This window comes from Temnothorax longispinosus, chromosome 2 (genome assembly GCF_030848805.1).
Source record: "Temnothorax longispinosus isolate EJ_2023e chromosome 2, Tlon_JGU_v1, whole genome shotgun sequence".
Classification (NCBI taxonomy): Eukaryota; Metazoa; Arthropoda; class Insecta; order Hymenoptera; family Formicidae; genus Temnothorax; species Temnothorax longispinosus.
In genome coordinates this window covers 10,410,926-10,438,177 of record NC_092359.1, presented here as the reverse complement: position 1 = coordinate 10,438,177, position 27,252 = coordinate 10,410,926, and the positions used below count along the sequence as shown (strand labels likewise).

The following is a 27,252-nucleotide window of genomic DNA, read 5'->3' as shown; positions in this document are numbered from 1 at the left end:
TATCTGATGCACTTGGCGTCCAGAGCAGCCCCTTTGATATAGTAGGTCCCAAGTCACGTGACTCGCCGCCATCTTTTAGGCTGTACGAACGCTTAAGAGAGAAAAAAAAAGAAGTATCTTTCTCTTTGTCATACATATAGGCCGCCATATTTCTGGTAGGATAAAATTTATTACTACTAAAAAAGTTCAGTCCCTCTAATGTGTATACTTATATATACTGTGACTGTAGAGAACAAAAAATAAAGAACAGTTTAATATTAACATATACATTGTGGGATGCAGAATATAGAATAAAATTTCATCACTGTTAGCGCTATTATTTCGTTTGTTTATTTTTAGGCCAGTCATATTAGACATCGAACCTTCCAATTACTCTTTTCAGGTTGCAACCACCATGAATCGCTTTGATTTGAGGTGTTGTAAGTGGGATTTATTTTGCTTCGCAATGCGCATGCGCATTACAAAGTTATTAACAATATTATCAACAAAAAACGCGATTTTTTTTATTTTTTCTCAAATATCTCGAAAACTAAGCAAGATAGGGTAACTAACTATACGTACCTTTTTTGTAGAGCGTAAAATTATCTACAATAATGATCTGAACAACATTTATCGTCAAGTCAGTCGTTTAGCTTGCACGCGCCGTCAAAGTCCGAGACTCGGATCTCGAAAACCCTCGATTTCATCGTTTTTTTGATATTGCGTCGGTGATTTTTTTCAGTCATTTAAAATGGAATTAAAAATTCCCAAAAAATCACACATCATCTGAGAACTACAAAGAATACTATTCAGGGTGTAACCGATTTTTTAGACCCTTTTTCTTTAGTTTGTAGCTATGTAAGCAAAAAATTTTGATTTTTTGGACTACTCTTAGTTTTTCGCTGTTTTCAGACCTTAGAATTTATTTGAGACGAATTTTATCGTATGCATCTTGTTGTGGACGAAATTTGCAACAAAAAAGGACCCTTGTATTTTCTTCGTACGACGAACGCTGATTTTTTTATTGACGTGCAAAGTTATCTAATATTGCGCATAGGTCGGATAACGCTTGTTTTACACTAAAATAATTATTTTTTATTAAAAGTTACGTAATTTTTCGCATTATTATTGAACCATATTGCAAAGCCGTTTTCAACACATTCTCTCATGTTTACTTATTTATTAACAAATTGTTTATTTAAAAATTATTATATAAACAATTAGAAAAACATGTTATAATCGTTGTACTCGTCTCATATCAACTCAAAAAATGTTTTTAAAAAATTTATTCATATTATTTATAACATTTATTCAAACATACAGACAGTGCATCTTTTGACTATTTTCCACACCACCTCTGAGGTAAAGTTAATGGTGCGTTTTTTTTTCTGTGGTTTCTCCAGTAGGCCTAATCCACAAGCATTGAAAATATGTTCTTTTGATGTGATAATCATTTGGATATTCCTTGGATACTAACAAGGAATATCTAACTAACTATCTAACGATCTAACTATCTATCTAACTAGGAATATCTAATATCTACTAACGCACCATTGGCTCAGAGATGGTGCGAAAAATAGTCAAAAGATGCACTGTATGTTTGAATAAATGTTATAAATAACATGAATAAATTTTTTAAGAACATTTTTTGAGTTGAAATAAGACGACGAGTACAACGAATATAATATGTTTTTCTAATTGTTTATAATAATTTTTAAATAAACAATTTATTAATAAATAAGTAAACATGAGAGAATGTGTTGAAAACGGCTTTGCAATATGGTTTAATAATAATGCGAAAAATTACGTAAATTTTAATAAAAAATAATTATTTTAGTGTAAAACAAGCGTTATCCGACCTGTACGCAATATTGGATAACTTTGCGCGTCAATAAAAAAATCAGCGTTTGTCGTACGAAAAAAATACAAGGGTCCTTTTTTGTTGCAAATTTCGTCCACAACAAGATGCATACGATAAAATTCGTCTCAAATAAATTCTAAGGCCTGAAAACAGCGAAAAACTAAGAGTAGTCCAAAAAATCAAAATTTTTTGCTTACATAGCTACAAACTAAAGAAAAAAGGTCTAAAAAATCGGTTACACCCTGAAAAGTATTCTTTGTAGTTCTCAGATGATGTGTGATTTTTTGGGAATTTTTAATTCCATTTTAAATGACTGAAAAAAAAACACCGACGCAACATCAAAAAACGATGAAATCGAGGGTTTTCGAGATCCGAGTCTCGGACTTTGACGGCGCGTGCAAGCTAAACGACTGACTTGACGATAAATGTTGTTCCGATCATTATTGTAGATAATTTTACGCTCTACAAAAAAGGTACGTATAGTTAGTTACCCTATCTTGCTTAGTTTTTGAGATATTTGCGAAAAGATTAAAAAAATCGCGTTTTTTGTTGATAATATTGTTAATAACTTTGTAATGCGCATGCGCATTGCGAAGCAAAATAAATCCCACTTACAACACCTCAAATCAAAGCGATTCATGGTGGTTGCAACCTGAAAAGAGTAATTGGAAGGTTACCCCCCTAAATTAGTCTAATATGACTGGCCTATTTGTGTTAATGCGAATTATATATGTTAATGAATTTTATATATTATAATATTGAACTGTTCTATATAAATATATTCCCTATTCCCTGTTCTCTATTCCTTTTATTGTGCGGAGCCCCTAATGCTATAGGTTGAATTTCTGAACGCAGTCCAACAAAAAAGAAGGGGTTGGCCGTAATTCTCTCTCCCGCTCGTCCCGTTTTTCTTTCGAGTAGAGTCAGTAGAGTGAGTCGAGTTTAGATTCTAGTTTAGTATATGGTTCACTGCGTGTAAAAGTATATCAGAGCTACCATTTCAAAAAAATTTTAACACTGGTACCTATGCTTATTATTAAATATGAGCTACTACAATATAAAAATTACAAAATTATTCAGTGGAGCCTATACCTAAAAGTTCGGTTTACCATATAAATAATTCATTTTTTGAATATATTATTGTATAAATGGCTCATCACGGAAGATTGAGCGATTATTCAAAATGTCATTTATTGTTTATTTCAATTAACATTCATAGAACCAACGCGATACATGGTTGCATGCAACCAATGCAATATTTCACACTATTAAGAATGAGTTACAAGACTCTGACAGAAGTAAAAATTAGGAAAAATTTGGGTCAAATTGTAAAAAGTTATAAATTAATTAAAGTATGAATTTTTTATTATATATTTGTTAAGAACATTTAATATGCACATATCTTAGTATAAAAAAATTATATTTTATAGTGAGCATTAACATTATTGTGTCCATTTTTTAGAATAACATTTTTTAAAACTGTAACAATAAGTTCAGAACGTTATTCGATTAACTTCATATTTGACACAAATGTTTATCATAATTGTCTACTAATCAGAGGCTTTTGTCTACTAATCATCAGAGCAAATTTTATAACCATTAGTTATTTATTTTACTAGTTCGAATCTTTTAGTACTATTGTGTATTGAGAGTAACTGTAAAAAATTTCATGCAAATTGGTTTACTATATAGTCTCCGAGATACTTCTGGTACTGATTTTCAAAACACTGTTTCGAGAAACAATAGACAATAGCTGGATGCTGTGGATAAATTGTTGAATGAATTTTTTAAATCTTGCGCAGCATCGTTGATGCCTGGGCCATAGAATACTTCTTTGACGAGCAGCCTCCTCATTATCCTTTTTTTGCTCTTTGCGCCTCGTTCGTTCGTTCTTCGACGAATATGTATCAACAAGGTAAAAAAAGACGCCAAGTATACGCGTAGTTATTACCTCGAAAAAAACCAAGTGATAGTATCATTATAATTTTAAATTCAAAAATATTAATAAAATCCAAATGGTACGTAATATCTTTGTACCTCGAAAAAACCCAAGAGTGGGTGAGTAGTACCTTTATTCTAAAAAAAATTGAAACCCAAGTGGTAGATATAGCTTTGTATGTATAATTACGTACTACTTCTTACTTAGGTTTTTTCCGAGGTACAAAGATATTATGTCTCTCACTTTGTTACTTAGATTTTTTCGAGTAGATATCACTTGGATTGAATAAGGTAACAATATTTTGTGATTAAATAAACACAATTCTTATTAAATTCCGTTATACTTGCGCAGTTACTTGTTTATAAAAATATCTATCAATCACTGAATATATTAGATAATAAATATGTAAAAGCATACCCGATAAAAACAGTACGTGGATCTACGTTATTGCTACGTGGATTCGACGTGGATTCGACGAAATTACGTGGATTCGACGTGGATGTGACGTGACTGTTTTTATCAGGTATTTGAATTAACAAAACTTGATTTTGTTCAATAATGTTACTTAATTCAAATAATTACAACTTTTATAAAAAATATACGTTAAATATTAGATTGAAATTTGTACAGTCTCCATATTTTAAATGTTAGATATTAAATTTTTTTTATATTATATGTACACACACGATAGAAAATATATTAAAAATTCACAATAAATAAAATACTAATATCTGAGATGTTTACCCCTGTTGAGCTTCTCGATTTCCAAAAGATTGAGTATGTGTATTATCGTGATAAAAACTTGGGCCGGCATAATTTGTTTTATATACAAATTGTTGTATTATATTCCGCCTTTATAATAATGTTTCACGTGAGATTCTAAGACATCTCTTCCTTTAAATATTCTGAAACGGATGTAATTTCGCGACTTGCAAATCTTGCAATATGCATAACGGTCTGTGAATGTGAAATATTGCGCCAGCCAACTACAAGTAACATCTTCTTGTATTTTAGCTAATGCATTTTTATTACAATGATTCAAGTAGTTCTCTAAATGATATCTTCTATATACAAAAACTCAACTGCCACAAAATTCACATCTTGCCCAAAAGCTTTCTCCTCTTGAGAAATATTGCCAAAGTGAGTAGGTGTCGTTTCTCCATGTTCGTTCTTCTTATTCTTCATACATATCATGTATTCTATAATTATAATAAGTGTTCTTTCGCAGAATATTTCCAAATAATTTTGTTATTACATGATGTCATCTTGCACCTTACGTGAGTATCGTTTAATGTTTCAAAATAACTCAACGCCGAATTATTTGGAATCCGCGGCATTATATCCTTACAGTATCACGGAGCGTGTATTACTATAAATATGACATATTGACGATTAAAAGAAATGTTTGATTAAACTGTTTGGGGAAGGTCTAAGAGACATATGCGAACCTTTACTAAACATAAATATTGATATATTGCTAATCTTAAATCTTGCTAATAGTTAAGTCAGTCAGCTTTCTTTCTTATACAATAGGGAAAACCGGGGCTATATCTGTTTACGGGAGCTATGTGTCCACAATACTGCTATCTCAGATGTTAAGAGATAGATATCTCTACCATTCCAACAAATAATTGAAAAAAGCTCTAATTCAGAAGTAGTGGCTTTTGTTTTCATGCGATGCAGACACTACATGCGTTACAAAAAATAAAGCGAAAGAGATTATCAACATTTTTCGACGACTGAAAAATTTGTTGTGCGACAATAATTTAATTCAAATTAAGACAAGAAATTTATAATATTATCAATTAATATAGTTATCAGAAGTGAGAAGCGTTAAATCTTAATTCCGCATAATCTAAAATTTGCAGGTCGCAACATGCTAAAGACTGAAAAATGTGGTCGAGGCTATCTGTTTTATTTTTGATGGAGTAATATGTCCACAGACTTCAATGACGGATTGTTTTTTTTATACATAGATAATGGTGCGTAAGTACAAAAGAAAGACAGATATATCTAATAAAATTATACTTAATAGAGCGATTTTAAAAGATTAAAAATCGAGCGAGAATCTTTTCGCAAAAATGGCGTTAGAATTCGAAATAAATGTTCAAACTCTCACTCGCTACTGTAAAAAATTGACTTACGAGCAACTACTTGATCCTGCGATTCAAGAATCGTCACCAAATTTTTATTTCAAAAATACACGTTAAATAAACCTTTTTTAAAAAAAAGGTAAAGAAAGGCGCCAAGTACACGCATAGTAGTGTATATGTTGTTACCTCGAAAAAAAAACAGTGGTAGTATTATACCTTAAAAAAATCTAAGTAACAAGTGGTAGACGAAATCTTTGTATCTTGAAAAATCTCGAAAAAACCTAAACAGTAGTATCTTCACCTAAAAAAAAAAAAAAACAAAGTAGTAGTATTATACCTCGAAAAAACCTAAGTAACAAGTGGTGGACGTAATCTTTGTATCTCCAAAAATCTCGAAAAAACCTAAGCAGTATTATTTTTATTTCCAAAAAATTATTACTCAAGTGATACACATCACAAAATTACGTTACCTTATCAAAAAATGAGTCGCGCTTCAAGTGATCTATTATTACAATTACAAAAAAAAAATAATATCTCTTTTTAAATTACAGCGACAATTACAGAGAACATATATTTTTCGAGATACAAAGATTACGTCTACCACTTGTTACTTAGGTTTTTTCGAGGTATAATATTACTACTGCTTTTCTTCGATTAGAATAAAAAATTGAATCATGAAGAATTACACAGAGGTAACAGTACAAAATACAAATATTTTATTAAAATATTTAAACCCAACAAGGGAATACAAGGTATTTAAATACAAAGTTTATATATGTATTTTAAAAGATTTAATCGCATCGCAAAGAATTACAGAGGTAACAGTACAAAAAATAAAAATATTTTATTAAAATACATAAATTTTTCTTGTCAAAAAACTTGGCGCTGCTAGACCTCAAAATTAGGTCAGCCTGGTGTGTATGTGCGAGCGAGTGGGTGTGGGCGATGTGTGTGTGTAATTTGTAAAAGTTCTCTCTCTCTCTCTCTCTCTCTCTAGCAGCGCCAAGTTTTTTGACAAGAAAAATTTATGTATTTTAATAAAATATTTTTATTTTTTGTACTGTTACCTCTGTAATTCTTTGCGATGCGATTAAATCTTTTAAAATACATATATAAACTTTGTATTTAAATACCTTGTATTCCCTTGTTGGGTTTAAATATTTTAATAAAATATTTGTATTTTGTACTGTTACCTCTGTGTAATTCTTCATGATTCAATTTTTTATTCTAATCGAAGAAAAGCAGTAGTAATATTATACCTCGAAAAAACCTAAGTAACAAGTGGTAGACGTAATCTTTGTATCTCGAAAAATATATGTTCTCTGTAATTGGCGCTGTAATTTAAAAAGAGATATTATTTCTTTTTTGTAATTGTAATAATAGATCACTTGAAGCGCGACTCATTTTTTGATAAAGTAACGTAATTTTGTGATGTGTATCACTTGAGTAATAATTTTTTGGAAATAAAAATAATACTGCTTAGGTTTTTTCGAGATTTTTGGAGATACAAAGATTACGTCCACCACTTGTTACTTAGGTTTTTTCGAGGTATAATACTACTACTTTGTTTTTTTTTTTTTTTTTTTAGGTGAAGATACTACTGTTTAGGTTTTTTCGAGATTTTTCAAGATACAAAGATTTCGTCTACCACTTGTTACTTAGATTTTTTTAAGGTATAATACTACCACTGTTTTTTTTTTTCGAGGTAACAACATATACACTACTATGCGTGTACTTGGCGCCTTTCTTTACCTTTTTTTTAAAAAAGGTAATTTTGTACAGATATCACGCCTTTTTGTAGTATTACGCATTGTATAAACAATATGTACAGGGTGTTATTTCGAGGTATAATACTACCACTTTGTTTTTTTCGAGGTAACAACATAATACATATATACTACTATGCGTGTACTTGGCGCATTTTTTTACCTTTTTTTTGAAAAAGGTAATTTTGTACGGATATCACGCCTTTTTGTAGTGTCATATAAGACGTCGGCGTTAGAAGTAGATAGAAGAAGAAGTATCTTGAATCAAGCTTGAATTCGATGTCTAGGTGTCCCAGGTTGCCGATGACGAGGTTCACATAGTGCGCTTCATAGTTTTCGGTATTCAGGTGTATTAATACCTTGAATTCGATGTCCACGTGTTCCAGGTTGCTGATGTCGGGTTCCAGATAGTGCGCTCTATAGTTTTCGGTGTCCAGGTATAATAATACGTTGAATTCGATGTCTAGGTGTCCCACGTTTCCGATGACGAGGTCCACATAGTGCGCTCCGTAGTTTTCGGTGTCTACGTGTATTAATACCTCGAATTCGATATCTACGTGTCCTACATTCAGATTTAAAGTTATTAATACACCTAGACACCAAAAACTACAAAGCGCACTATGTGGACCTTGTCATCGGCAACCTGGGACACGTAGACATCGAATTCGAGATATTATTACATCTAGACACCGAAAACTACGGAGTGCGCTATCTGGACCTCGTCATCAGCAACCTGAGACACCTAAACATCAATTTCAAGATATTAATACACGTAGACACCGACAACTACGGAGCGCACTATGTGGACCTCGTCATCGGCAACCTGGGACACCTAGACATCGAATTCAAGGTATTAATACACGTAGACACCGAAAACTACGGAGCTCATTATCTAGACATTGTCATCGGCAACCTGGGACACCTAGACATTGCATTCAACGTATTATTACACCTGGACACCGAAAACTACGAAGCACACTATGTGGACCTCGTCATCGCCAACCTGGGACACCTAGACATTGAATTCAACGTACGATTACACCTGTACACCGAAAACTATGAAGCGCACTATCTGGATCCCGTCATCGGCAACCTGGGACACGTGGACATCAAATTCAAGGTATTAATACACGTAGACACCAAAAACTACGGAGCGCACTATGTGGACCTCGTCATCGGCAACCTGAGACACCTAGACATCGAATTCAACGTACGATTACACCTAGACACCGAAAACTATGAAGCGCACTATCTGAATCCCGTCATCGGCAACCTGGGACACGTGGACATCGAATTCAAGGTATTAATACACGTAGACACCGAAAACTACGAAGCGCACTATGTGGACTTCGTCATCGGCAACCTGGGACACCTAGACATCAAATTCAAAATATTAATACACGTAGACACCGAAAACTACGGAGCGCACTGTGTGGACTTTGTCATCGGCAACCTGGGACACGTAGACATCGAATTCAACGTATTATTACACCTGGACACCGAAAACTATGAAGCGCACTATCTGGATCTTGTCATCGGCAACCTGGGACATGTGGACATCGAATTCAAGGTATTAATACACGTAGACACCGAAAACTACGGAGCGCACTATGTGGACCTCGTCATCGGCAACCTGGGTATATCGAATTCAACGTATTATTACACCTGGACACCGAAAACTATGAAGCGCACTATCTGGACCTCGTCATCGGCAACCTGGGATACCTAGACATCGAATTCAAGCTTGATTCATAAGAATCGACTTAAAAATTCCCTAGCGGCACTTTCTGCCAAGCGTAGAGAACCTTCTTTTCCGGCAGCGGTGGTAATACGATGTAAGGGTACGAAATCTCTCCAGATAAACATGAAGCAATTGACTCAATATATATTATATAAGTATATACCTAATTTGCCTAAATAGAAATCTTCCTCCTGACCGATAAGTCTATCGACCTAATTTCGAAATACGCGCGCGATATCGAAACTGGCGATACCTGCGCCGCCAGCGGCGAAAAAGTGAAAGTGACGTTTCTCTGATAATCATAATAATATTGAGATGAGAGCGGTCGACGTAGAAGTAGGAAGTATCTTAAAAATAAATTTTCATATTTGGACTTTGCGTCGCAATATCTCCGCTCGTAGGGCACGTAGCGGAATATTATAAGAGAAACCCCCCCGTAATTGAACCCCAAGCTATCGATCAAGCCTACTTAGAACTTGATCCGTTCACTCGTTATCGAGATCTCAACATCTCGGGTACTCGCAACCCGTCGCGTCGCGTAAAAGAGTCACGGTCGGTCTCGCTCCGCGTGTACTTGGCGCGAGACACTACCGTGTCTCTTGATATATATGAGTCTGTCCTAAATTAATTAGCATTTTCTATTTCATACACTGCTGAGGAAAGAGTAAAGGCCTCAATGCAAAAAAAAAGAATTTTAAAAATTAAGAGGATAAAAGAAGCTCACTACATTAATTTTGAAACGGACTCAAAATCAGTTTAATGCAATAAAGAAAAATCAGCTCCACACAGGAATCCTATCAAAAAGTATGTACAAGAAGCTTATTACTGCTCTGACTCTTTCGACTAGGCAGTTTTTTTAATATTATATATTAATAATAAATATTATTATAAATAAGTATAAAAATTGATATGAATAAGATGTTTTATTACGTAGACAGAATTCCTCGAGTTGCCCGCACTTAAAAGATTCATCTCTTTAAAATGTTAAAAGATAAACGATTCTAATTATGTTTTTTTTTTCTTTACAGAAAGCTCGAAAGCTTACACCATTAAGGTAGTTCGATAATGAACAACTTTTGCCAAAAATGATAGGTTTGATTTTTTATATCAAAAAAAGGAACTTTCCTGAATCGATTAAGCCCAAAAAAAAGATAATTCACCGTCCCGTTCTCAAGATATTTAATTTTAAAATTAGGTGATTTTAATGATTTTAACATTGGTCTAATAGGAAAAGAGGTTATTTTCCTATGAATAACACGAGGTTGCGAAAAATCTTTTGCCAAAAATGTCTGAACAATATATATCGATGGAAAGAGGACACCGTGAGGAAGCCTATAGTTGAAGGTGAACACAATCCACCGTACAGTTTTTTTTTAATTAATAATTAAAGTTGAAAACTAGTCAAGCGACGCGTTAACACACACTTTATTTAATCTATTTCAGGCAAAATATTATTCTACAACGTAAAAATTATTTACTAATGGTCTTTTTACGTCGTTACGAAGCTTTGCGATGCGTTATTCTATTTTTTTATAATCATAAAAATAAAAAAAATTATAAACATTGTTTTGACTTCGGCCCTTCATCATCGAACTACCTTAAAATGTTCAACCAAATATCTTTGTTAGTTTTTCAGTAAACTTTAAAAAAACGTAAATTGTAGACAGATAGCTCCGGTCTCCCTTAATCAAATATTTAGATTGAAGTACACACGTTTAGCCCACATTGTCAAGTTAAAAAGTAAAGCTTATTGTTAGCTGTAAAATTTATTATAAGAGTTTTTGTACATCAAAATGTTTTTTTTTTACTTTTTGTCTGTACGATTTATTACAATTGATTATAACAGTTATTATAATGAAAAGTAAATATTTTTACATTTTTAATTTACGTTAAAAATATTGAACTGATAATGCATAAGAATAGTTAACATTGGTGTCCGCTCATGAGACTAAACGCGCGAAGCTTACCCAATGTCAATAAATAACTTTAACTGATTCTGAAATAACAAATTCAAATTATCAGAACTTGACGTAGACTAAAGTAAATTAGATTATGTAACTCAAATAAATATTGGGTCTTTGATATTTATTATATCAAAATTTTCGACTCTAATTAACATTGAAATACATTCGCACCGTAATAAAAGATGTATTAAACCAAAACATTACACACATAGAAAAATTTAAACAGTAAAACTCAAGCAGTAAGCCAATTGACCAATTAGTGCCGAGAGTTTTAAATCGTATAATATATGGTCTTATCTTGTTCACAATTTTTAATTGCAAATTGGCAAATTCTTTTTCTGTATTTTAACTGCGTACATCTTTCCACATGCCCTTTATTCACCTTATATTCAGAAGAAAATGTTGAAAAAGTAGTTGGTGTGCGCTTATATTTCGAAGCGCTGATAATATATTGTGCAGCGGCGAAAATTCCGAAAACGTCCGTGCTCAGATTTAGGTCAAATTTTGTAAATAGGTTCCTTTTAGATAAAAAAGACATGTACCAAAAAAATTTTTTGCGATTCCAAAGTTTAGGAACTTTTTAAATATTTTTTCGAATTAACTCAGTATATTACGAGCAAACTAACATAAGTATATTACAAACCAAAACAGCTCTCAAGTAATGTAAACAACCATAAAGTCATACCCGTCAAAGTCATAACATATAAACATCATTGGCGAAACTAGAGAATATATAATGTTTCACTATGTATATGTAGTATATATATAAACGAGCTCGTAAAGCACGCCACGAACCCATGTGACAACTCGCGTGAAAAGTGTATGCGTGGAGGCAGTAGGTTCCACCCCCCTGCGGGAGGCTCCACTATTATTAAACTAAACACATATATAGTGTGCCTTCAAAATACATGCGTGGGCTTTCCACGCGTGGAAAGTTGTAATCCCATGTGGCACCTCGTTTCGCGTGGAAAATGTATGCGCAGAGGCAGCAAATTAAAAATGTTATTGCTAAACTTTGAAGTCGCAAAAAATCCTTTTGGTATATGTCTTTGTATCTAAAAAAAATCTATTCACAAAGTTTCATCTAAATAGGAGCACGGACGTTTTCGGAAGAACAGCCTTTACTTATATATCTTAAAAACTGTAGAACATTATATATGCATACAGATTGAAACGTACATTTTCTAAAGTAAAAATCAAATTAAATAAGATTTAAATAAAATTAATAAATAGATGTAATCAACAATTTAAACTGTTTAGTATCCACATTTAACAATAAATTTAGTTTTATTTTTGATCAGTAACATTTTCTCTTTCTCGTAGAAAACTTTCAACTATGTGTATGTTATGCACAATAATGTTAATTCCATGTGAATCGCCTCCTGTATGCGGGTAAGTCGATTAATATAAAAATTTCAATGTAAAAACATCTATGCACGAGCCTTCTTTTATATTGTCTTATCGATAAACGATTTCTTCCAACAATAAACTTCCCAGATCATTTCCTTTATTACGCGCGGACACTCACTGGGCACGCCTCGCAATGTTGTGCGGAATATCGGATATTATTCCGTTCGTGGCAGTGATAGCTGCCGCAGATGCACTTGCCGCGTCCGCTGCAAATCTGAACGTTCTTGCGAGATGCATGTGCTGTTTGTTTCCTTGCAATCGCACATCTCGCCACTCCATTTTCGGCAGGCAATTGCAGGTGCCGCATTCGCACTTGCCCCGTCCGCTGCAGACCTTAAAGTTTAAACGGACAAAGAAGAAACGAACGGTGAACGTAATGGGGTACATATAAAGGCGTGTAATTTGTCTAACCACCCTTATAAACGTCATTCGAAGGCTTCCGTGAATTTGTTAAAAACAGCTATCAAGCTAGAATACGGTAGTTACACTCGAAAATAAAGTTCTCCTGTTCCTATAGCTACCCTCTCTTGAGCGTGTTTAATTTTTGTTATCTATATTGGCGGTAAATACTTATATATGCTTAGAAAATGTTAAAATATTTTTTAGTATAATTATGAATATATAATTTTTAATTCATAAAAAATCATGTTTATTTAACTACACAAGACAACGTATAATATCTGTTGAGTATTTTTATTGGAAAACTATTATAAATACTTTCTATATCTTATACATGAAGAGAATTAGGATTTTATTATCGATTGCATTGGTTAGAATCTTTTTTGCAATTGTATCGTTATATCTTTAATTTTCGGACATACCTGGCCACCACTGCAGCGTTTGCAAGAGAAATTGTCGCATTCGCAATATTTTCCGTAGAACAGTTCTTGCGGGTAGTTTGGTTGTTTGTCGCAATCGCAGACGTCACTCGCACGTACCATGACCGCTGCAGATTGTCGGGTTTGCAGTCGGTCTTCGAGATCGATTTGTTAGCACCATTGTCGTTTCCCTCGCACTCACATTGTTTTTTATAAAAACCGGGATTGCAGGAACACACGCCGCACACGGGATGTGCCTTTACCCTTGCACTCTGCTGCGTTCAGCTCCCCTATAACAAATTTTCTGTAACTGCAAATGTCGGCAACAAATTATGTTTACCAAAAAGCCGCAAATGAGAAACATATACTTTGTTATTGTCAATTCTGTTAGCACACTCCGTCAATGTGTAACAACCTTTATGAATAAAATATCTTTAAACGTTATCCAGATTTTTGAAATTTTCATTTCTTTTTCACAACTTTGACATCTTGTATTTTGAAAATAAAGTAGTTTAGGACACATGTTTAGAGGACTTTTTCTTTAAAAAAATATATATAAGCCAAGGAACATTCCCTTCAAGTTTGTGCACTTACTTAGGAAACACTGTATAACTGCCTCGAATGTCAAACAAATAAACATCTAATCTAAATTTTTAGTCTATATCAATGATGTATAAGTAAACGTGAAAATAAGCGACTCATTAATTTAAATTATGCAAAATAATTGAAATACTTCATCATTATTACGATTTGAGAGGCACATTCATGATTGAAATTGCAAATAAGTGTTACACGGGTGCCCTGATAAAAACTTTTATTCGCTCAATTTTTTTTAGCTATATTGATTGTTTTATCATTATTATATTTATTTTATAGTCTTTAGTATTTTAATAATATTTTGAATGTGTACTTACTCATCTCGACTCAGGATTCTTGTAGAATGTCTTCTTAAATGTTTTCGTAAACGTATAATATCTGTTAAAAAAGGCATTGTTTTACTACAATCATTACATTTTGCCTTATATCCCGGTAACTCCGAGTAATATTGTCTCAAGTCGTCAGGTAGTGTGAATGTGTCATTATTGAAAAATATTCCATGTTTATTTAAGTGTCCTATCATTATTGCTGGGCTGTTCGATGGATGAAGCATATGAATTTGTATTTTACAAATTGCGCATTTTACCAGCAAAGATTTCAATTCCTCGAAATAATCCCACAACTTGCTGCGTTTCTTTTTCTGTGCCATTATAACCGACCTGTAATACAAATTAATTGTTTGATACTACCCGGGAAAAAATATTCATATATGATCATATATAATCATATATGATTGGCCGTATATGGTCAGATATGGAAATTGGCCAGATCTGAGGATATATGATCTGGTATTATTGTATATGTTAATATCTGATCAGATATGATCAGGTATGATCAGATACGAACTGACACAGTTCAATCTGGACATATATATTTAAGTAAGTTTCAGAACATTGTTATATATTTTTAAAAGTTATTTTTTAAGTGTGCCACTTTATTATAAAAGTGGACTCCACAATACAACTGATACAAGAATTGTGCCGCTTCATAGCGCGAGACAGTGTCGTGACTGTCGTGTCTTTTGATACCATTCTTATAACACTGTTGGTCAAATTTTAAATACGAGAAACAGATCCCATCGAATGCCATCTATCGGATACTATGAGATGCAATATCTGATCTGATCATATATAATCTTATATGACTATATAAGTTCATATATGATTATATATGATTTTCAGTTTAAATTATAAGATATTATGTTTGCAAAATAATACGATTAATATATTTATTTATAAGAACTATAATATATATTATATAACAGTTTTTTTCACGAAGGTAAAATTTCATTGTTTATAAAAATATTTGATAAAAATTAATATGTCAATTAAAAAAGATTAAGTGTCTTATGCAAAATTAGAAAAAAAGAAAAATTTAAAATAACACAAGCAATGAGATGCCGTTTTTGGTCGAAGTGGATCTGGGTGCTTAATAATATTTCACAATATCAATTATTATTAAATACATTTTTCAGTTTTTTAAACTGCGTGCCAAGTGCCAATATGGACTTTGCCGGACTTAAAACACACACATATATATATATATATATAAACGCTCTATATATGGGCATGTAAAACTTATATCTGTTTATATCTCATTTATATATGTTTATATACTGTCAAATGTGAATATTTTTTTCCGGGATGATATAAAATGTCCGGAAAAAATATTCATATCTGACAGTATATGAACATATATAAATGAGATATGAACAGATATAAGTTTTACATGCCCATGTATAGAGCATATATAATCATATATGGTGATCAGAATCATATATGATTATATATGCTCTATACATGGGCATGTAAACCTTATATCCGTTCATATCTCATTTATATATGTTCATATACTGTCAGATATGAATATTTTTCCCGGACATTTTATATCATTATATCCCAGTCTGGTCATATATACATCGCGTCTTGTCATATATGATCATGTACAGTGCCGATATAGTTAATTATGTATGACCATATATAATTATATCTGATAATACATGGCCAAACATTCTTTATATACGATCATGTAAGGCCAGATACGATTATGTATAGTGTCATATCTGCTACACATAATAATATGTCTGACCTTATGAACTTATATGATCAGATCTTGTGTCATGTATAATATACGATCTGATCATATATGGCAATAGATAACCATATATGATTATATATGCTCTATATATGGGCATGTAAAACTTATATCTGTTCATATCTTATTTATATATGAACATATATGAACATATATAAGTTTTACATGTTCATATATAAATATATACTGTCAGATATGAATATTTTTTCCCGGGTAAATATGATACAGTGAGCGCCTTAAAAAGCGTTTGCAGAATTTTTCACAAAGGTAAAAAGAAGGTATGGTTTTTTTATATTAAGGTGCGCGTCCACCTGCGAGTAAAACTCTCGAGAGTAGCTCTCGAGAGTTATTCTGACACTGTCCATTTGAGAGTAATTTTTCTGACATTGTACTCTCGCGAGCATCTCGTGAGAAGCCAGAGAGTATTCTTTCGGAGAGTTCTTTCAAAACCGTGTCCACTTACGTACTTTTTTAGTCGATCTCTGAGAGTGGTGACATCATAATGTCTCGTAAACGAAAAAACTTGCGGCTACTATAGTGGCTAGCATTATTTAAAAAAAAAAGGGTGTTAAATAACAACAAAAAGATCTTCTGGGTCAAGCAATGGATTGATCGCAGGTGCCGGATCTGCTCTAATTAGAGAGCTTAAGATTGAAGACTCCCAACAATTAAAAGTTTCTGCAGTCTTACAAATTGTGAAGTGGAATACATAGTGCGATATTATTATTTAGTTTTCAGTTTGCGAAATACCTTGATGTTAGATTTTTATATGTACATATTTAATAATTTTATTTTCTTTTTTTTAAATGTACTTAATTCGCGATGTAAAAATATATTTAATTTTAGCACTGCAAACTACAGTGTAACTATTATAAAACGTGCAAACTATGTAAAACTAAAGTGTAACTAATTATTGACCAAATAATTAGAGAATATATTAAAAATATTCTTATTTAATTCTTTAAATTATGAATTTTTTTTCGCACTTTATTCGCAGAACATAAAAATTTAAAAATTTTTTTTATTTCTGTCACAGTAGTTATAAAGTATCGTATTCTACAATAGTACATGATTTCCGCATTATTCAATAAGTTTCCTTTGTGTCATCAAAGGAACTAATTTTGCCATCTCGGTTTTTACTCTCAACATGTAGCTCTAAAAATACGAACAGCGTTCGAGTTTGGCGAGCTGATCTCCGAGAGTAAAATAACGTCGTGTCGATTTGCGAGTAGGTCTTGACAAGTTCGCTCGCCGAGAGTTGCGATTCATTCTCCGTTAGGTACTCTCAGGAGTATGTCCATTTGCTATAAACAATCTCGAGAGCTATAACTCTCGAGAGTTTTACTCGCAGGTGGACGCGCACCTTTAGGGCGTATGTTTAGATATATAATTAAAATTTTCCTAATTATCAGATCACGTACAGATATACAAATGTCACATTTTTATAAAAAGAGTAAATAATGCCAATAACCACATGTACGTGCTCTATTCCAACTCATTATTGGACAACATTTTTAAATAATATTTGATGTTATAATTTTATTTGTGTTATTTACTATAAAACTATTAGTATTGTTGCGCCAAGTGAATACGATAAATTAGTAACATCTGATGTTTGTAAAAATTATTTACAATGACATCAGAAAGTTTGCATCAGGTGAATGGGATATAAATTAGTAGTAACATCTGATTTTCCTAATGATGTTTCTTTATTATATGTAGTTGTTGGGTACGTGTTCTTTTTCAGAACACGTATACAACAAGTATAATAAAGAAACTTTATTTAAAAAATTCTCGATGTTACTAATTTATCTTATTCACTTGATCCAAACTTTGGGGTATCATTGTTTTTGTAGCAAGAAACATACATTAAATTATATGTCAAAATTAAATCAAAATTGTTGTCCAAAGAGAATATATTTATCTCGAAAACAATTGGGAATCAATACATAATAGCTTCACAACGTTTCAACCCAGGATCCATATCAAGTGATCTAACAAAATACTCTCACTCTCTGTCTAATGCTTATGAGATTTTGGCAGAAACATCATACATGAAAGACTAGAAATTAACAGAAAATAAGTATGATGCACAGCAAAACGAGTAAAAAAAAGATTACTTATTTACACAGAGAATGTCCCACGATATGGCTCCAATTCGTATTGCGTACCATACAAGCGAAATTCACAATATCAAAGTGGCATTCTCGAAATACCAAATTTACAGAGCCGCAAAACAAAACATGTTCGCACGATGGAAGTCAGGAACGAACTGACAGTCTCGCATGTTTAAAAATTAGAAAATTTTTTTCAATAAAGATTTTGTATGGAGCACGTATACCTGGTGCATTTTATTAACTTTTTTAAGAAGGTACGTTTTGTACAAATATTACTCCTTTTACAATTACATGAAAACCATGAAAATATAAAACCTTTGATATATTAATTTGCAAATAAAAAAACATGGACAATACAGAAGTCAACGATTGTTCTGCAGTACGTTAACGTCCTGCAGAAATATTCGTATCATAACCCGTTGAACTTGAAATGCTTGGTCCGCATCGAAATGTGTTACAATTGAAAATGGAATTATATAAAATATTAACGTTATAAATTATCCTTTGCAGAAAAATAAATATTTTAATAATAAAATGTCATTATATTATGTGGTACAAGCAAAACAAATAATTACCTATCACGTGCCCTTGTTTCCTTTTTCGATTGTTCACACGTTTGAGGACCCAAATCAACTGTTTTCTGACTTTGACGTTCTGCAGCGGGATTTGTATTATAATCCATTGAACTTGAAGTGCTTGGTCTACATTTAAATACGTAGTCATTAGAAATAGAATTATTTAAAACACTAATGTTGTAAATTATTTTTTTGAAAAAGAGTAAATATTTAAATATCAACATATTATTATATTGTATGATATAACCAATACGAATAATTACTCTTTAAGAGCGCCTGCTTTTTCTGTCGTTTCTTTAAATGATTGAACGAGCAAGCCAGATGTATCTTGACTTTGACGTTCTGCAGAAGGATCCATACCATTATCCGCTAAACTTGAAGTGCTTCGACTGCATTGAAATACGGTGCAATTAGAAGTGGAAAATATGTAAATGGAAATTATTTAAAATATTAAAATTGTAAATTACTTTCTCGCAAAAATAAACATTTAAATATCGAGATATCATTACATTGTGTGATATAAGAAAAACGAATAATTACTCATTATGTGTGCCTGTTTTTCCTGTCGTTTCTTTAAATGATTGACTGGGCAAACCAGATGTATTTTCTTGACCCTGACATTCTGCAGAAAGATCCATACCATTATCCGCTAAACTTGAAGTGCTTGGTCTGCATAAAAAAGTGATATGATTAAAAACAGAAAAGAAAGAATAATTATTAAAATAATACAATTGCACGTATTACTTAATGCTATTATGTACTTATTGGCGGTTACCTGTAATGGAGTAAAGTTTTGTAAGTGAGAATGAGAAAGAGGAAGAAAGAGAAAGAGATAGGGAGAGAATGTTTTATACCTTAAGGTAGTCGTCTCGTCAGGGCATGTATTAGATAAAGTTTTCGATTTCGAATTTTATATCAAATTATATGATCAGCTTTGCAGTCGATTTTTTCTGTGGCTCCTTACCGACTATTTACTCTAGAAAATCGATCTCGAAAATCACAAATTTTGCATTGCTTCATACAGAAAAGAAGGCTCTATCACGGTTTCAATCACATATTTTCGTATTTTTCGATTAGATGAAGTGAGAAAAAAACATTGCTTTTTGTACATTAGATTTCGAAGAATCCGATGCAACCATAAAATATATAAGTTACCGGAGATTTCGCTGCTAATTTTTTAGTTTATTTTAGTGAAAATGCGGTAATCGAGCAGACATTTTTTGGTCGAGGTGAGGTTGGGAAGACTTTTCAACGCCGCTGGCTAATCACTGTAGTTGCAGGTTATGGGGCTCGTCTTTCTTAGCCGAATTGGATAGTGATTGACACCTCTGTCATGCGTTTTGAAACCCTTTCTCAGTAATTGTCAAAATTCAATCGAAAAGGAGATGTAACCTCACTTGTAACCTTTCTCGACGACTCGCATGATCAGCTGATCAAAACGGAGTCAAATGAGAAAAATCACATAATTTGGAAAAAGTAACATACTTTGTCACGTATGAAATTTTACACCATAATTCATGAAATTATTTTTTCCTTAGCAAAAATTGCCTGAAATATATTTCTGAACGTGAAAACCTACAAACAGTCACATGACTAGCACGTAGCGAGACGCCTACCTTAAATTTCTGTAATCCTAATATCAAACAACTAATGTCTGAATTTGTGATTAGTAGATAATAAGTGAAACCGATATGATATAAAATTAAGTTAAGGAGAAAAACTTTTTTAACGTAATTGATCTGTTCTAGTTGCAGTTGAAAGAAATGTACATAAATTCACACGAATAATTTTATTACTTTACTAAAATCCTGTTCTGACCGTAAAATGGTGTATCTCCCTAATTCAACTTGTGATTTTTTACGTTACAATGACGTTCTTGAGTAACGTCACTGAAAAAGACGTTTTTCCTAATAAATAATTTATAATAGAGACTGCCTTAATCCTTTAACTGCTTTGAAGAATACTCGCGCGACGATATTGCCTGTCAGACGCTTTGGTGTTAACTTAGGCCGCAAGTTTGTCAAGCAAATTTTCATAATTTGACTACAAATATGATAAAAAATCGATATTGTTTAATCAACAGCAACTAATGTTTTATTTTCTTGATATTTGAGGTAAGAAAAGAAGTAAAAGGAAGAAATGCGTAAAGAAAAAATACCAATGTATTTGAATTGTTTTTCTGTGTGATAAATTTGAAAGCATAGAACAACACAAAGGGCAACATTACAATGCTTACGATTTGACTTCTGAGAGTCTGACTAGTTTCCTAAACAAACGAATTAACTCGTCCGAAGCGTCTGACGGACGATCGTCGTCCGCGAGTATTTTCGTCTATAGCAATTAACGCGGTTAATATGAGTACACGTTTAAACTTTAAACATAAGACGAATACGGTTACAAATTAAAACGGTCGAAAATGATAGAATGTTCTCATGAAAAATTGTAGAATATGTCAGAATAAATTAGGTTGGTGCTATATATATATAATAATAATTTCAAGGGTAACGAATAATCAATATCACTATTGTGGGATTATTTTCCGCGCCCGGTCGATAATCGATAATTGAGGATCGCGTATCGAACGTCTTCGCGAAGTTGTGCGCGGCGACCGCTCCGATCGTTAAGGGGATCCTAAAGCCGTTTGTATTACCAACCAAATTCTATATCTGTCCTTGTATAGACAATGATGATAGACAAGGATAGACATGGTTATAGGTTATAATTTCTTCGAACGTCTCATATTTTTATTCCAAGCTTTCAATATCAATTTCAAAGGTACGTTATATTGTTTGTGCACGTCTTCTGAAGGGTGGGAACATTTCATTTCGTACATATTACTTATACAACTGTTTATATTAGAAAATAAGGTAACAGCATTTTTAATTTTTTTCAATTATTACTAATTATTTTACATTCCCACCCTTCATTAGTACCTATACTTTACTCCTGTAAAAGGATTTTGCAATCTATAAAGCCGTTTCAAAATTAGACCTTTGACTGTAATTGTCGGTAATTGAATCACTTTAGCATCCCCTTAACGGTCATGCAGTCGGAGAGAGCAAGTCGAGCAATACAGAGTAACGTCGCGCGTTGACTAACGAGTCGCGCGGGTGATCAGATTATAAGACAGTATTAAGAGTTACGTTCATTCGAAATACGAGACATTTAGCGAGTTATATACGAGTAATCGGGATACGGGATAGAGTTAAGAGTTCATATTTGTATCGTCCGTCATAACTTATATTCATTGCATCGCTTTTGTCATATATAACTATTTGCCTAATCTATAACTTTGCTCAAAATAAATATTCATATAACGTTAATCATTTACTCCGACTCTACAAGTATTTATTTATTAATCCTACACTATGTTGACATTTGACCTACACGTATATTCAAATTATAAAGAACCGTTAATTGTTGGCTAATAAAAATTTTTATTAATTATTAACCCTTAAATGACCAGTGGGGTCCAGCGGACCCCAGACCCTTTAGAATGAAATGTTTTCAAATGTTCTTGCCAAAAATGGAGCTCATGCTACCATTGATGATAGTTGAGTGATTGACCTACCCGTTTGTACACTTAGCAGTACTCAGTTTACTTAATTTTTTATATTATGCCGAAATTGAAATTTGAACAATATTAGCATTTTATATATACTCTTCTCTAGACCTTGAACAACATTGAAAAAAATTGTCATAACTAAAGATCAAAAAATCAATGAGTAAGGAGACATTTTTCATGCTGGGGTCTTTCAGACCCCTCAGTGAACTTACGGAGGTGTGGCATTTAAGGGTTAATCATCTATGTAATATATGTGGACGGCAGATTTGAGTTCTGCTATATAGATTTTATTAAATTGAGCTATTTAATTTGAATACCTATAAGAACTGGGTATAATATTATACATTTTATACAGGGTGTTTTCTAAGTAAGTACACAAACTTGAAGGAGATATTTCTTGGCTTATTTTAAGAAAAAAAAAGGTTCTATAAACATGTGTTCTAAACTACTTTGTCTTCAAAATACATGGTGTCAAAAACACACGCCCCAGGTAGATTAAAAGATAATTCATCGATACTGGAAGATACATGTTTCTTAATACCGCATATACGCATACTAAATTTGAATGAAATATCTTATCTATATCTAATATCTTATCGTTTTCTAGATTTTCAGTTTTCATTTTTTTTTTCACAATTTTGACATCTTGTATTTTGAAAACGAAATAGTTCAGGATACATGTTTAGAGAATTTTTTCTTTTTCAAATAAGCCAAGGAATATACCCTTCAAGTTAGTTTACTTACTTAGGAAACACTCTGTATATCTGTCTCGAATTTCTACAGTGTTAATGTCAACCAAATAGACATCTAATTTAAATTTTTGATCTATATCTATAATGCATAAAAAAACGTGAAATAATTGACTCAAATTTATTTAAATTATGCAAAATAATTGAAATATTATTTTTATTACTATTTGAGAAACGTATTTATGATCAAAATTGTAAATAAATATTATATGGATGACCTGATAAAAACTTGTATTCGCGTTTTATCTTTAGCTGCTGATTGTTTTATTGCATTCATTTTATAGTCTAATAATTTTAATAATTTTGAATGTGTACTTACTCATTTCGACTGAGGATTCTTGTGGAATGTCTTCTTAAATGTTTTCGTAAACGTACAATATTTGTTAAGAAGGACATTGTTTTACCGCAATCATTACATTTTGCCTTATATCCCGGTAATTCCGAGTAATATTTCCTCAAAACGTCAGGAAGTGTGAAAATGTCATTATTGAAAAATATTCCATGTCTATTTAAGTGTCCTATCATTATTGCTGTGTTGTTCGATGGATGAGGCATATAAATTTCCATTTTACAAATTGTGCACTTTACCAGCGAAGGTTTCAATTGCTCGAAATAATTCCACAACAAGCTGCGTTTTCTCTTCGGTGCCATTATGACTGACCTGTAATAAAGATTAATCGTCTGATACTAAATGTGATACAGTGAGCGCCTTAAAAAGGGCTTGCAGAATTTCTCACAAAGGTAAAAAAAAGGTATGATTTTTTTTACTGGGGCGTATGTTTATATGGATATGTAGATCGAATTTATATAATTCGAATTTATATAATTATTAGATCACGTACAGATATACAAAAGTTACATTTTTCTGAAAAGGTAAATATCGTCAATAATCAAATGTACGTGCTCTATGGAACTCATTATTGGAAAAAATTCTGAAATAATACTTGATGTTATAATTTTATTTGTGTTTTTTACAATAAAGAATATGATAAATTAGTAACATCTGATGTTTCTTCAAAATATTTACAATAATATTCGGAAGTTTGCATTAAATAAATAGGATAAGTTAGTAGTAACATCTGATTTTCTTAAAGACCCAGACAGCAACGTGTCTACATTGTTGTGGCATGTTGCCGACAACATAGTATGTGTTGCTTTCAGAATTGTGGCAACTGAGTCCGCATTTGTCGGCAAGTTGATGCCTTCACGATATAACAATTTTGTACAACAACTTGCCAGCAACTTGTTGGCAACTTATATGCTGCGGTCTAAAATCGTCTGATTCAAAATTCGAGCTGTTGCTGTCATGTTGCTGTAATAATTCATAGGATCACACAATGCTGTTATATTGCTAGCAACGCGAAGTAAATTTGATGCTGTTTTCTTGCCGACAAATTGCTGGCAATACATATATCCAATATTGCCTGCGTGTTGGTTCAAATATTGAATTACTCGACATCAATTGAAGCAAATGTATGGCAAGTTGCCAGCATCATAAGCAATCACAGGTTTGCGCGATTTTGATCAGACACGCTTTGCTATCTGGGAATTTATTTTATTCGTTTGATACAAACTTTCGGGTATTATTGTTTTTGTAGCAAGAAAGCAATTATAATTGTATGACAAAATTAGATCAATTTTTTTTTCTCCCAATAAAGATTGTGTATAGAGCACGTACACCTGGCATTTTATTTACTTTTTTAAGAAGGTACGTTTTGTACGGATATCACTCTTTTTTTACAATTACATGAAAACCATGGAAATATCAAACCTTTGACATATTAACTTGCAAATAAAAAAACGCGGACAATACAGAGGCCAACAATTGTTCTGCTGTATGTTAAAGTTCTGCAGAAGGATTTGTATCATAACCCGTTGAACTTGAAATGCTTGGTCTGCATCGAAATGTGTTACAATTGAAAATGGAATTATATAAAATATTAACGTTATAAATTATCCTTTGCAGAAGAGTAAATATTTTAATAATAATATGTCATTATATTATGTGATACAAGCAAAACAAATAATTACCTATCACGTGCCCTTGTTTCCTTTCTCGATTGTTCACACGTTTGAGGACCCAAGTCAACTGTTTTCTGACTTTGACGTTCTGCAGAAGGATTCATATTGAAATCCATTGAATTTGCAGTGCTTGATCTGCATTGAAATACGGTGCAATTAGAAATGGAATTATTTAAGACATTAACATTGTAAGTTATTCTTTTGAAAAAGAGTAAATATTTAAATATCAAGTTATCATTATATTGTATGACATAAGCAAAACGAATAATTACTCATTAAGAACGCCTGTTTTTTCTGTCGTTTCTTTAAATGATTGAACGGGCAAGCCAGATATATCTTGACTTTGACGTTCTGCAGAAAGATCCATACCATTATCCGCTAAACTTAAAGTGCTTGATCTGCATTGAAATACGGTGCAATTAGAAATGAAAAATATGTAAATAGAAATTATTTAAAATATTAAAGCTGTAAATTACTCTCTCGCAAAAAAGTAAACATTTAAATATCGAGATATCATTATATTGTATGACATAAGCAAAACGAATAATTATAATACTTGTTAATAGCGCCTGTTTTTTCTGTCGTTTCTTTAAATGATTAAACGGGCAAGCCAGATAGTTCTTCACTTTGACGTTCTACAGTAGGATACATAGTATCCTACAGCATAGTATAGCACAGCATTGAAATACGGTGCAAATAGAAATAGAAAATATTTAAATGAAAATTATTTAAAACATTAACGTTGTAAATCATTACTTTGCAAAAGAGTAAATATTTAAATATCAAGATATTACTATACTGTATGATATAAGCAAAACAAATAATTACTCATTAAGTTCGCCTGTTTCTTCTGCCGTTTCTTTAAATAATTGAATGGGGTAGAAATAAAATAGGGGTAGAATTTTTCGGGGAGTGCTATAGAGTGTATAGTTTTTTGTTATCTATTTTCTGGAAACCGATTTTTTTAATTCTTTACCCGTAAGAATTAGAAAAATTAAAAAATAGGTTTCCAGAAAATAGATAACGAAAAACCATACACTCTATAGCACTTTCCCGAAAATTTTACCCCTATTTTATATGCTTTTGATAAAAATTCGGTCCAATAGTTTTTAAGTTAAAAACGGCTAAACATACACCACCCGTAAGAATTTTATATAATAGTATAGAAGTATAGATTATACTTAAGAGAGAGAGTCTTGAAATAAGAACGGACTATGAATACGGGCTATATTGTGACTACTGTTTTTTCTGTTTTAAGATGGTTTTTCAATACAAACGTAAAACAGACCGTGCGAAATGGACAGAGACCAGTTCCAGTGATTCATCCGCTTTATCCCAGAGGGGTCGGGCCATAGCGGACAGTTTCTTTTGCTTTAATTTTTTATTTTAAAGAGATTTAAATATTTAACTTATTAATTTTTTTTATTTTTTTTGAAATTTAATTACTTTGAGAGTATTATTAGAATAAAAAAGGTTTTTTTTATCTCAATTTTAACTGTCTTTTTTCTTGCTAAATCTTAACATATACGCGCTGACCGGGCTTCCCCTGTATAAAATATTATATAAAATATGTTCATATATGTCCATACTATGTTTTCTTCTCTTGTATAATCTCTGTATGTACAAGAAAAATAATGAGAAAAAGAATTAGAAAATAATTCGTGTCCGTCGTCCTGACAAGTTCGTTGATTCCGTCTCTTTATATTTTTATTACTACGTTTACGCGAGCGTTACTTCTATAGTAACTTACGATAATTCCTTCGCGTAAACGGGATTTTGTAGTAACTTACGATAATTTACTTCGCCTAAACGAGTGATCTATCGTAGTTACTACAGAAGTAACGCTCACGTAAATGTAGTATGTATCTTTTCGGATGACATCTTATATACTTATATGCTATTCTATATGGCTTTGTGATACTCTTGTTTCCCTGACTATCGGATATCAATTTAATAGTTAAT

At 32.2% G+C, this 27,252-nt stretch overlaps 1 protein-coding gene across 1 annotated transcript in view; it reads right to left on the bottom strand.

The window, feature by feature from the left end:
* Window positions 1–11,087: 11,087 nt before the first annotated feature.
* Window positions 11,088–27,252, bottom strand: part of LOC139809140 (uncharacterized) — a 19,537-nt gene continuing 3,372 nt past the window's right edge. Inside the window, exons 3-11 of the mRNA XM_071771831.1 lie at window positions 25,563–25,688; window positions 25,300–25,425; window positions 23,588–23,929; window positions 19,495–19,623; window positions 19,218–19,343; window positions 18,955–19,080; window positions 14,486–14,827; window positions 13,575–13,861; window positions 11,088–13,086 (exon numbers count right to left, since the gene is read on the bottom strand). Coding sequence (XP_071627932.1) covers window positions 13,831–13,861; window positions 14,486–14,827; window positions 18,955–19,080; window positions 19,218–19,343; window positions 19,495–19,623; window positions 23,588–23,929; window positions 25,300–25,425; window positions 25,563–25,688 — 1,348 coding nt within the window. The 3' untranslated portion in view covers window positions 11,088–13,086; window positions 13,575–13,830. The remainder of the gene's footprint in view (window positions 13,087–13,574; window positions 13,862–14,485; window positions 14,828–18,954; window positions 19,081–19,217; window positions 19,344–19,494; window positions 19,624–23,587; window positions 23,930–25,299; window positions 25,426–25,562; window positions 25,689–27,252) is intronic.